General features: G+C 37.6%; 1 protein-coding gene and 1 long non-coding RNA gene across 2 annotated transcripts in view; one reads left to right on the top strand and one right to left on the bottom strand.

The window, feature by feature from the left end:
* Window positions 1–769, bottom strand: part of CDH6 (cadherin 6) — a 57320-nt gene extending 56551 nt beyond the window's left edge. Inside the window, exon 1 of the mRNA XM_024124757.2 lies at window positions 419–769. Coding sequence (XP_023980525.1) covers window positions 419–646 — 228 coding nt within the window. The 5' untranslated portion in view covers window positions 647–769. The remainder of the gene's footprint in view (window positions 1–418) is intronic.
* Window positions 1–13748, top strand: part of LOC114486699 (uncharacterized) — a 140079-nt gene that overhangs the window by 113016 nt on the left and 13315 nt on the right. The gene's annotated exons all lie outside the window — the stretch shown is intronic.

Genomic DNA, 13748 nt, shown 5'->3' with positions numbered 1-13748 from the left:
CCCGGACCGGGGCACGAACCCGTGTCCCCTGCATCGGCAGGCGGACTCTCAACCACTGCGCCACCAGGGAAGCCCTCTATTCCTATTTTTAATACATACTACTTTATAGAATAGCTGGACCACATTTTTCAAGCTAAAGTAAAAATTCAAGGATTTATGATAATCCTATGCGTCTGGTTGTAGGTGTTTTGTTTTCAACGGAAGCATTTCTTTCTTTGTTGCAGTGCTAACATTTCTCAGCTTCTCACTACAGTCTTCTTCCTGAAACCACTCAGGTGAAAAAAAAAAAAGTCTTACCAGATAAGCAACAATTCTTACTGTACTGGGGGAATATTTCACATCTTCCCCATCTATTTATGAGAAGTAACTTCTTCAGGCTTTTAAAACCAGAATGTCAAAGAGCCCAGTGGAATCCTACCTTGCCCACATACTGATAATCGGATCCTGTGTATTCCTCCAGCAGAAAGAACTGATTCCACATCCAGCTCCTTTTCGAACGGTTCAGCTCATTTTTGCTGTTTCCAGAGAGCTCCAGGGTCCTTTTCTTTGCCGGGAAACCACTAGTCCTCTTAGATAATGGAGTTGAGAAAGTTGGGTAGGGCTGGCCAACCCAAAAGAGAAGCAAGAAGTATCTGCAAGTTCTCATTTTGATGACACAGTCCAGTCTCTGAGTAGTGGGTACCCTTCTCCCTGAAGTGTCTTTTTTCACTGCACTGTATCCAGCCTCATTCCTCCTCTCTTCCTTAATGTTCTTGGCTTGGCTCTCAGAGGATATCTGGAAAGAATAATAACATATTAAGCATTTTTAGAGATGCTTAAAATTCAGCGTTAGAGCAAATAAGCTCTGGGAAAAAAAGAGAACATAAATTTGAATAGCAAAACAACAAAAAATAAATTGTCTATCAATTTTGAAATGAGGAAAACAGTCTTTCAGATATGCTAAATGGAAGGTGTGTTCCGAGTAGGAAGCTGCTGTTTTCCTCTCTCCTTTTCTATCACTTAAAAATCCTATTTTAAGTAATAGCATTGCTGTAGGTCAACATGCCAGTGTAGATTATTTCACTACTCTTTTACCTCTGAGTATGTGGGTTGAGATCTGGTTAGAAGAAATGAGTCTGTGTTTCTGATTATATTTGCATATTTATCCTCATGAAAGAATATCACAGACAGTTTTGATTCAATTGAAAGTGGATAACGTTGAAATTTTGCTACAGTGTATCGAGCACCTGTGATGTGGAGGCAAAAGCCTGTTCTGCAGACTCTTGGCTTCGGAGATGTGTTGTGATGGAACAGCCTGGGTCAAATAAGCTTGGAAAAGACCTAATGCCTTCTCTTCAGGATGCTCATTTGCATATTGAGGTTTCTTTTTTTGTTGTTTTTTTGAAGTTTTTTGTCTTAAAAAAATTTTTTTTATACATATTGATGTTTCTGAAGTGAAATTTTGTAGCAATGGTGATAAGCCTACATTTAATCCAGTATTTCCCAAACTGACCAGGAAACTTTATTCCTCATACAACCCAATTAACACTACAGGATGGGTTAATGAACAACCTATGGAATTTGTATTTAATAGAGTAAAGAATAAAATGAACAATTCTATTCAAATTTCTTTAGGAAATCCTGGTGGGCTTTTCTCTCTAAATTTTACTTGTATCATAGGCAACCAAGTATATATATTAAAATTGGTCCAACAGTTTCTGTGTAATTTTCACAGGTACATCAGATATACCTCAATACCACAGTGAGGGCAATGGACGGCAAGCTCTTCAGAAAAGTCAGCTATTATAATCGCGGTAATAATTTTCCATGACAAATACTAATTTTCAAAAACACAACCTAGCATTTGAAACAAATCCTCGGGCCAGAGTGCTTGGCAAAGATGTCACAATTTGGTTTAATATCTTATGTAAATTAAGTAATACATGCCTATATCTCCTTCCTAAACTTTCCCACATTTCTTGAAAAGAAAATCCAATAAATTACTCCTTCATCTTACTATTTGATATAGAAAACATATTTTCTTAAATAATACTAATAAAAAAATGAAGGGCTTTGTAATGTAGAACATAGTAGTAATTAAGCTGGTACAGTTAATAAATAAGTGCAGATAAAGAAACAGGTTGTAGGTAATCTGATCAGTATTTTTTTTCCCTCTATGTCAGAAAAGATTTGTTCCCTTTTCTCTTATTTTTCTACCAGGTAAATGTATATATGACCAGTTTTTTTTTTTTTTTTTAACCTCAGCAATGAATAATTATAGCCACCCAACACATGTTTAAGTGGAAGTGTTCTGTTGGAATATAAGTGAAATATTTCACAGTGTTCAGCATTTTTAAACCTTTATTCCATTATTATGCATCTTCTTGACAGCAGGCTGGGGAAATTGAAACTTCTACAGGTGAGTGAATTAGTACTGTGACAATTAGTCATGCTGGAAAAATGCCAGGTAACTATATTTGTCATTATGTGGCCTTGGTACAGGTGTGGAATGACTGATGATCAATTAGGTAATGACAGTTCTTCTCTCTTCTCGTGGATGGTATATAAAGGGGACTGATAGACCATATGGAGAAAAGCCCTCTAAAGACATCTATTCATTTCTAGTAGTAGAGATTACACTGAAGTTGATTCAGTGGAAATTACATTTTTCTTAATTTCCCACACTCTCCATTATTTGCATAGACAAATCCTGCAGTGAAGAATTACACATCTGCTGCTGCACTCAGTGTGTGGCCCACAGTGCTGGCAGGAAAGAGGTATGCAGAGAATGGGGGTGTCAGCTGTTTAAAAGGCAGACTCCTAAAGGCCATTTTAAAGAAAAATCGATCCCTGTGGATGTTGTATGCAAACTCTACAAGCTGTTGCCACTTGACTATTAAATATTAGTTCTTTTTAATACCGCAGATACCAAACTGTCAAGTATTTCATATTTTTTTTCTGCTTGGCTGGTAATAAGCTTTTTTTTTTTTTTTTTTTTTGTGGTATGCGGGCCTCCGTCTGCTGTGGCCTCTCCCGTTGCGGAGCACAGGCTCCGGACGCGCAGGCTCAGCGGCCATGGCACACGGGCCCAGCCGCTCCGCGGCATGTGGGATCCTCCCAGTCCGGGGCGCGAACCCGGTTCCCCTGCATCGGCAGGCGGACGCGCAACCACTGCGCCACCAGGGAAGCCCTGGTAATAAGCTTTTAAAGTGGTACAAATTTAAGCAGAGTTTCCAAGTATGGTAGAACATCTAGTTTTGCTATAATCCAGCTCTTTTTGTATCAACTTGGTAGGGTGTGTCCTTGTTAAAACTCAATATGCAAAATTACTAAAATGACCATGATCCACTCATATTTGGTGTTTAAAGGGATAGATTTCTCTGTGAAATTCTATAGTTAAAAAAAACTCCAACAAACTCTGCACTGTTGAATATATAATTTAGCAATTCTCATATAATACTTCTTAATAGTCAGGATTGCATAGTGGTTAAGATTATCAGTGTTGGAGACAGATTGCCTGGGTTTAAATTGCTGTGAATTGGGGACAATGCTTGATTTCACTGCACCTTAGTTTCTTCTTCTGTAAATGGAGGTAATTACAGTAACTACCTCATAGGGTGTTATATATGGATTAAATGAGTCATTGCATGCATTTAAAACAGTGCCTAGAACTCAGTAAGGTATTAATAAGTATTAGCTGTTATTATTATTATTACTACTATTGTTACTATTATTTGCATTGCAAGTGTAGAATCCCTCTACAGCAGCTTGCAAAAGTCTGCAAAAGATCCTTGGTTACCTCTTAGGCTTTAAATACTTTTTTATGTTTCAAGAGGCATTTCCAAGCAAATCAAATTCTCTTAAAATTAAAGAATAGAAGCACTTTAAAAATCAGAATTAGTCCGTTTGCTAATTGTTTGACTTTGTGTAGACTTCGATTCAGTATTTCACAGTAACAGTGCAGAAACAGAGAAGGCAGAAGCTTTATGCCCACTGCCTGCCTCAAGAAGAATATGGGCAAAAAGGAATGTTCACTGGAGGACAGACTCATTGATACAATCTATGTGTCTTTTTCCCCCTTTCCATTTTGTTAAAGTTTTGAAAATCATCTTTACTTTATTCAGGTGAAAAGAAAATCAGACCTAGCTTCAATGCAGCAATTTTGCCCTTGCAAAAATGGGACTGGACAAACATGTCTTCTTGTAATTTAACATGCTGATATTATATCGGATAAGAATTTGATATAGTTGAAATTAATGATACACAGATTTTAGATTTTAATCTAAAAATATGAAATGAAAAAAAAAAAACCCCGTATTCCAAACATGACCTTAGATGCAAAAAACAGGATTCTTAAGGTGATAAATGGCCATAAGTTCAAGGAAAGGGCCTGGTATAGCACAACTTTGAGAAATATGGGAAAGCCGCTGACTTCTGAGCAGTCAAAATACAGGAAAACTACATGGCAAGTAGAAATCAGATGTGCTGGCTCATTCTGTAGGTCTCAGAAAGTAAACTAAAATGACAAGAAAGTAATGGCCTACATAGACAATGAATTTTAAAATAGCAGGTATGGTTATTCAAGAAGGAAAGAACCAGAAGGTTAGACAGTGGGAATGGAAAGAATACAAAACAATGTGGATATTGTATCTTTTTGCCCCCATCCCCTCATGGCATTAACAGCAAATGAGTTCGAGATATCAAAAAATCTATAAAAATAAAACTTGACCTGCCTAACTACAGCCCAATGACAGTTTAGCAATGTAGTTAAAAGATTACTTAATAGACCAAGTCTCTACTTTTTATTTTCTTTTTGCTAGAATCTGTTTTTTTTTTGGGGGGGGGTGGATTTCTATTTCTTATAGGCAATAGTTTGAATCTTTGCAGAAGCCTTTTCTTAGTCATGTGTAGAAGGTAATTAAGATGTTTACGGATAGTGGGGTAAAGCCCACATAACATTGATAATTACATACTTTGAAATTTCATTTGTCTGGCAGCCAATATGCATATATACTTCAATCTTCACAAGAGTACATAATCAAGTCCAGCTTTTATTTTAATGCATGCCAGTTAGAAGAAGCCTGGGCCTCATTAATTCAGGGTATACCAATTTAGAATATGTGATAATTAATGGCAGAAGCTGGGCTGAAGTTTTCCTTTGATTAGCAAAATCTTTTCCACTAGATCATTGGAAATTAATAATGTAAAAATATTTCATAGGAGATATAGAATGAGAAGACAAACTACAATGTCTTCAAGTTCCTTGGAGTACTTTGGAATCACCTTTTATTTGCAAATAATTAATATGCTAATTAGAAAACTTCTCTATTGATTGAATTGCTTCTTCAGTGACTTATGTTTGATAACAGTCTGAATGACTCAACTATATTATCTGGTTTTGAGATACTGATTTTATTATATTATTTACAGACAAACAAGTAACTATTAGACAGATTTAAAAGCAATATAATTACTTTAAAGTTTTAGAATTCAGACTTAGCATACATTTGTTCTGGTGTTCTTGATTAATTCTAATCAGTGCAATATTACTATAATGCCATCTAGGCTTACAAATTAAAACAAGTACATTCATTCTTTGGCATGCAGAGCCTTAACTTTGGCATTGAAAGCAAGTAAGCATTCAATAAAGCAACACTATTAATATACTTGAACCATTTACCCTAGTAAGAGAATGTTTTAAAATCTTTTATGAAATTATTTCTTCAAATAAATGGTGTTGCACAGAAATACTGTAGCACGGCACTTTGCATGACGTCGCTCACAGAATATTATCTACCCATAAGTCATCCTAACCCATTGGCATAACCCATTAGTAATGCTTTTAGCCTATGTACCATAAATCCCTTCCAAATTTTTGGTACATCTTCTCATATTCTATGGTCAATGAAGTAGAAGACAGCTGGTTATTTACAACTATTTAACATTTCTCCTGACCCTATTGTATTCCAACTCTTGAGAGCCTGAAATCTCTCCATTCTCACACTATCTTTGGGTGCAGTGGGGACAAGGATGGTATTTACTCCACTAAAACCGGCAAATAAAAGAAACAGGACTGTGATATCAGGATGAATTAAACAGAGTGAAGCCAAACAGACACATGTCTTCCTACAAGTAAATCTTTAAAAATATGTATACGTTCTTTATTCTAAGAGAAGAGTTTTACAGCCAATTAAGTTTGTTCACGATTGATTTTCTGATCACCCAAGGAACTTTGTTTTGAATAGGTTGCCACCTGCTGTGAATAAAAAGAAGTCTATAGTACATGGCTGATCTTCTAGAAGTGGTGACATAAAGATAGAACCAATTTAAAATTTTTGGTAGAGATTTCACATGAAATCTTCATTTCGAAGCCTCCATTTCATTTTTCTGTAAATGTCAAAGTCACTGTTGAGTAAAATTGGTTCCGTTTCGTGTGTGTAATGAACTCCACTGAAACGTGTCAAACAGCCTTGGCATCTTTCATCACATAGCATTCCTCTTGTGCCAATGAATCATTATGGCAGCAGTCATCGAATGATGCCCGAATTTTTTGTAAATGTTTATATTTGTGGATAATATGCCAATCTGTTTGCAAACTGATGTGCTTCCAGATGAACCTATTTCAACAGTATTACCCTTGTTCTAAAATCATATTCCAGACATTGTATTAATGAAGATAAAATCAAATGTGTTACAGCACATAAAATGGTGTTTTATACGTAGTTGAGGCTCAAGGAATATTTGTTGGCTTGAAATACTCACTTGGGAACAAAAAACCCCAAAACTTGAATCAAAAAGACACAGTTCTTTTTCCACATTTTTTTTGAGGGGGGAGTCCAAACTATTTTATTGTGAGAGGAAGTATCAGAATATGGTTAAGAACAGGCTCTGGCACGTCACATGTCTTGGTTAGAAGCTCAGCCCCACCCAACACTGGCTGGGCAAATAGGGGACCAATGTGTGTCTCAACTTTTTTACCTATAAAGTGGAATGATATTAATAGTGCCTACCTTGTAGGATGGCTATGAGGATAAAATGAATGAATCTATGTGAGGTCTTAGCTAGTAAGACGGTCACAACTACCTAAATTGTCAAAGAATATCTTAGCAGAGGATACACTTTGCCTCCTGCACATTTCTTATTTTGCCTTTCACAATTGAGAAACTGCAGTCAGTCACTCCTCTTTAAAGATCAGTACATGCCTATTTCTGGATTAACTTGAAACCACAGAAGCTCTGGTGACATCTTCATTTCTGGAATGGAGGGAGCTGCCTCCTGAATCAGTGCTGGTGCTTCCCCATGATCCTTATTGACGCCTGCCCACTGTGTGTTCAATTGCCATTGAATTGTCTTTTTTTTTTTTTTTTTTTTTGGTATGCGGGCCTCTCACTTTTGTGGCCTCTCCCGTTGCGGAGCGCAGGCTCCGGACTCACAGGCTCAGTGGCCATGGCTCACGGGCCGGCCCCGGACGCGCAGGCCCAGCGGCCACGGCTCACGGGCCCAGCCGCTCCGCTGCACGTGGGATCCTCCCGGAGACCGGGGCGCGAACCCGCGTCCCCTGCATCGGCAGGCGGACTCTCAACCACTGCGCCACCAGGGAAGCCCCATTCAATTGTCTTTTGCCATCTCACATTCGCTGCAGTTTTCTTAAACCTGCTTGCTTCAATCCCTTACTACCTGCTTCCTCAGGGCCTTTGGGCTTGTGGATGCTCTCTTTTACTTGTGTGAACAAAGGAGAAGAGAAAGCATTTTATGCCTTTAACTAGCTATTCATGGCATGAATTTTAAACATTTCTGTAGCAAACTATATGTTTAGGTTGCAAAAATCTATGAAAGACTTGGTTTCACATTACTCCCTGCTTGTACATTTGGCTCTCTGGCAGCTTTACTTTTTTCGGATGCATAGCCATTTAAGACAATGACGCTTGAACAAGACTGCAAGATGTCAAAACCCACTTGCGCGTTAGTGCGAATAATTTCAGTGAGTTTGGTCTTCTTCCAATAGCTCAATGAAAGGGTAGCCCGAGTGTATTGGCTGGGAGCTACAAGGGTATCTTAGCGGGCGTGAGGAGTTCGAAACAGATTTAACTGTATTAAACTGCAAAAGGAGTCACATGGTTGGGTTTACCATTAAGTCATTGTGAAATGACTGGCACGTCACAGATGCTTTTTAAAGGCTCATACTCATGAAAGTGCTATGAGGAGTGGAGATGTTGTATTTACTCTTGCTGATATAATGTCTAAGCCTTTGTCAATTACATGAAGTCTAGCTCATAATAATAGTTAAATTTTCTGTGCTCTATTCCTGCACTTACTATGTGCTAGGCACTGTGCTGAGCACATCACAAACACATCTTCATTTAAGTCTGATGACAATCTGTGTGGTGGATAATATTCTTATAATTTCTGCAGATGAGACACTGAAACTTACAGAGACCGAGTAACTTGTCTATGGTCAGGTAATGGGTACATGATGAAGCCAGACTCTAGCCCTGTCATCAGACTCTGGAGTCCTTGCTCTGAACTCACTCTGGGATCACAGGCCAGGCTGCTGTCCATGGTAAGTGCTCATTATAGCTGTGACCTTACAATTGAACCTTCACAACTCCCCTAAAAATATAACAACAATACAGGTCTCTGAGAGGTAAAAATAGTTGTCACAAAATGTAAAAGCTAAATAAGAACAGCAAACAAAGTTTGCTTTGTGCCGTGCAATGGGATAAATGCTCTGTAAACATGTAGTCTTAAACAACAATTCTTTGAACTGGAGACCACCACTCTTATCCTTTGCTCCAGACACAGGAAACACAGGCTTGGAGGGACGGGATGCTTTGCGCAAGGGTGCACAGCTAGTGGTTGGCAGAACTTGGACCAAACCCAGCTAATCTAGAGGCTCCTTCTTAACCATAACATTCACGATCTCATTTGTATTTTGCTCATGGAAACAGCATCTAGGTTTTATTTACTCTCATTTCAGACAAAATTTGAACAAATTTATCATCAGGTTTCTAAATCCCCAGCAAATTAAAGAGACAGTGTAAGGAGTGCTGGAGGCTGGAGTCCCATCAGTAGGAGAGGGTGGCTGAAAGGCCCAGAGAAAGGCTTCAAAAGACAGGCAGAAAACTAAAGGCAGAGTGGACAGGTAAGGAGCTGGCCCTGGTGAACAGGCGACACTCTGTGCTCCTATGCTGAGAACAGTCTGCACATAGTGACACCAGATAAACATTTGTAAAATAAGTGGATGCATGGACGAATGCATGAGAGACTGAATGTAAGAATGACTGAACGCCTGAATTGATGATAGGACTGATAACTGTAAGAATGGCCATACAAAAACCTCACAGCACTTGAGGAAATCCAGCACATGAATAGCCATGATAATGATTCTGAATCATTAAGAAGAGTTCCAAGTTATCTTGAATGTTTGGTTTGAGAAGGCATGGATATGTAGGATAAACACAAGCAATACGACTGTCAAAAGTTACCACAGTGATATTTGTTTGGCTGTGCTGTGCAGCATGCAGCATCTTAGTTCCCCGACCAGGGATTGAACCCGGGCCCTTGGCGGTGAGAATGCAGAGTTCTAACCACTGGACCGCCAGGGAATTCCCACAACAGTGGTATTTAGAAGCGCTTCTGGGTGTTAGGCCTCACTGTCCTTCTCTCTCTTACTCCCTGTGTTATTTATCTCAGGCAAGCTCTTCCACCTCTCTGAGCTTTTGTTTCTCACGTGTGACATTGGGGCTGGCGTGCTGATACCCCCGGATAGAACAGCACTGTGGTTAGAAGCACACTCTGAGCCAGTTCACCCACACGTATCCCAGCATCAATACTTATTAGTCTTGAGAAGTGGGCAGGTGGCTTGATATTCTGTGCTTCAATTTCTTCATCTTCAAATTGGGAATAGTACAGTTTTAGGGTCTCAAGTGGCAGCACCTGATAAATAGCATTTCTCTTTCTCTTTCAAACTTCAAAGAAATTAAGAAAACAATAACGAAGGAGAGTTAGACACCAAAATCTCACTTTTATCACCAAAAAAAAAAAAAAAAAAAAAAGCCAGGCTGAAAAGGTAGCTTAGTTTGAGAGCTTAGTGGGCTTGCTAAGTAAACCCAGCATTGGGCAGACTCCCCGCTGGAGTCAGGGTTACATTCTATTTTGCTTTTCTTTTACAAAAGCAGAAGTGGTTGTTACCTCTGGAGAGCAGACTCCAATTCTACAGTTCAGAGCCAGAGGGAATAACTTTCTGCTCTCACCCCTAGCTGGCTCAGGTACAGTACCCAGAGGTCTGAAGGAAGTGATCGGGCAGAATCTGTTTTAACCCCCATGAATTAAAAACAGATCATTAGAGACATCAGTGATCCTGAGAGCCAGTAAATCACTTATTAATTACCAACAATTCTTGCACTTAAAGCTTTGCTTTCTGGAGTTGTTTACAGCATCACTAAAAGGAAAAAAAAGTATGAATAATTTAAAGACTGGGAGTTTAAAGCTTCCCTTAAAATATCTCTCACTTCAGGTCAATTACTGAATTACAGGCAAAATGAATTCTTTTCCATCTCTCTTCACCTTCCTCACCAACCCCACTCCACCAACACACACAGAGAAATATGGCAAAAAAGGGAGGATGTGCTTTGGACATTTACCTGTTAACATCGAAAAGCTACAGTGGCTGTTCTCACCCAGAAGGACAACACTATTTACAGAGGTGTAACCTTTTACACCAAGTTGTTAATGGGAAAAAATAATTGAAGCCCTACTTGCTATTTGGATAGCTTCATTCATTCAGTGTGTTTTATGCAACACTTTATTTGCAGAGTATCCATAACCTAAATTAGATCCTTCTCATAATATCCTGGTGTAGTATCTTTGAAGAAATTTAATTGAATAAATATTGTATAACAACTTCAAGAGGTACTGCAACATTTAAAGGTTTATTCCCTGAGACTAACTAAAGTAGAAGGGGGCCTGTGAAGTTGGGGGCATCTTAAATGATTCAGGCTAATGTTAACTGACCATCACACTAGACTTGAACTAGACAGGAAGACAATGTGCTTGAATGGGTTGCTGGATGTTTTATCGATTCTGATGGCCTTCATTTACAAACTTTAATTAGAACCTCTGTTTACTTGCGTCAAATTGTGCATAAAATATCATGCAGAACATTTTAAAAGGGAATTTTAATTATACCACTAAAGAAATGCCCTTGCTCAATGTTTACTAAACACTTGCCAGAACAACTTAATTAATACCTGTTTAAATAAGTTAAAGAAGGGAAACAAAAAAAAAAATCACATTCATCTTTTGTCAAGTTTCACTGCAGTTGTCAAAGTTCAATTTCTAATTTAACGACTGCACTATCACAGTAGACATGTGTAATTATAAACAATGGGGCACCAGAACACAATGAAAGCCAGCAGAAAGCTAATTCTCACTGGAAGTTGTCGTTCAAAATAACTGTGCATTGTTATTTGATGTTCTGCAGTCATCAAATCAAGCACTTTTCAATTTCATTCACCTATTAATTATTCCATGGTAGAAAATCAGAATGTTCACATTACTTTTTTAATAGGTCAGTAATATAGCCTTTTACTTATTTAAAGCTACAGAAAAATACTTTTTAATAGAAAGAGCATAATATGTAGAAAAAGAAAACTCTGATGATAGAGTTTTTAGTTCTAATTTTAATATGCCACCAACTTTTCAGCTTTATCTTTTCAAAATCCCCATTTTCCTCATCTATTAATGGAAACCATACTGCTTGTGCTAGTAAAGACAGATATTGGAAAACAGTCGATAATCTACTAGAAAAACAAAATGAAATCAATCTTTCTGGGATATGCCCTGTTATCTCAGTAGCTTTATGAAAAAGTATTCAAAAGTAGCTTCAGAAGAAAAAGTATTCAAAATAATTTTGAAATATTTTGGAGAAAGAAAATGTACATATCCCATTAACGGTAACTACCATAATTAAGGAAATTATTCTCTTAATCAGCATGTCCCACATCAGTCCTATTATAGTTTGTTCCTGTATTGCTGAAGCTGATTACCAAATTTCTCAAATCCTCTAAAAAGCCACAACCTGTGCAAGCCTGGGAAATGACACTGACTTAGGAGCAGGCCTCCCTTAAATGTCCTTTTTGAACTTCCACTGATGGGCCTGGCCAGGCCAGTTCAGACAGCTGAGTTAAGCCTCACTGATTTGTTATAAGAATTAAATATGATACAGTATGTAAAACACTTACTGCGTTGCCACCTAAGCACAGAATAAACAGTAGCCAGTATTGCTTTTGATACCATTGCTTACCAAGAGCTGATCTTATGCAGTGCAACAATAGTACATAAAACATTCTGCAGTCGTTGGGCCACTTAATATTAGTACAAAACATGAAGTTGAAATATCATAAAATGCAACCTGCTTAAAACACAAAACAAAAAACCTTTCCTTCTATATATTATTTTTCTTTATCCCTAGAAAAAGGTGTGATTGGTACTTAAGCAGGCTGACTTGCTCTGTAATTTCAGTTGGCAGGGCAAAGAGAAGTTCCTAATATATTTTTCCTAACAAAATAAAGAACCTGAAGTGCCAGCATATTTACACACCTACCAATTATGAAATGAGTTTCCTTGGATATTAAAACTAAGCCAAAATATAACTTAGTCCTATAAAATACTGTCAAACTCAGCGATGGCTCCACTTGGACCATCAGGAATTATTTAATTAGCACTTGATGAGTGGACTTTAATGTAACTTTATTTTTTTCCACGACACAGTGGGAAGTTTCCACAGTAGAAAGTTTTTGTAAAATGAGCATTTTTCTCCATAGGAAGAAAACAAGTACATATTGTATATACGTTTTTAAAAACATTTTAAAAGCATCTGCGAGTCAAGTGTTTCTGACATCCTGAACTTTAGATATTGCAGCTCAGTCACTGATGTAAAATTTCTTTCAGATGACTGTAAATAAAAATCAGGTATCCATGATTATAAATACTCCATTTCACATCTTCTTCAGCAACAGCAAAAAATTTCAATTAATTGAATCTTAGCCAACTACAAATAATGCCAGAAGTGCAATGCTTGGTGCTCCAGGTCATGGGCAACCATTTAATTAAGATGCAAAGGATCAGCATTAGAGGCCCCAAATACAGATTTTTGTCCCAGAATTTCTTTTTCTTTTTGATAGGTATGGGCTGAAATAGCTATAAAATGCAGCTTCAGCTATACGGGAAAAGAGGGTATTGGGTACGATCTTTATTTTGCTTGCTCTGGAATTTTTGATAAAGTTCTGAAGTGTCATTTTTGAAAATGAAAATAAGATTATTTTCACGTCAGGGTTTTTATTTATAGAAAAAAAAACCCCTTTGAATTCCATGTTACCTCTATTTTAAGGGAATGACAATTCAATGATTTCCCATTGGAGAGATGGAGGGGGAAGGCTAAGATCTTTTAAAATGGTTAAAGCTACCAAAAGTAAAATTTGTAAACTATGACAAACCTTTTTTTAGAAGTTTTCCCCAAATCACTTGCCAAGAGGCTAATAGAAATGAATTATTTTCAAGGTACTATCCATAACCTTTCATAATATCTAGATTTTCTGGCAGTAAAATTTTGTGTGTGTGTTTGTGTGTGTACGGTTTGCTTTCTGAAATGTAGATATTTCTTCATATTGCTTTATGGTGGTTGAGTTCAAACAAGAAGAATTCTGAGAAAAAGATCGTACAACTTGTTAGCGTCCCAATTTATCATCCACCTATACAAGATTTAATGG

Source organism: Physeter macrocephalus, chromosome 8 (genome assembly GCF_002837175.3).
Source record: "Physeter macrocephalus isolate SW-GA chromosome 8, ASM283717v5, whole genome shotgun sequence".
Taxonomy (NCBI): domain Eukaryota; kingdom Metazoa; phylum Chordata; class Mammalia; order Artiodactyla; family Physeteridae; genus Physeter; species Physeter macrocephalus.
Note: the sequence above shows the minus strand (reverse complement) of the source record. Positions and strands in the feature narration are given on the sequence as shown.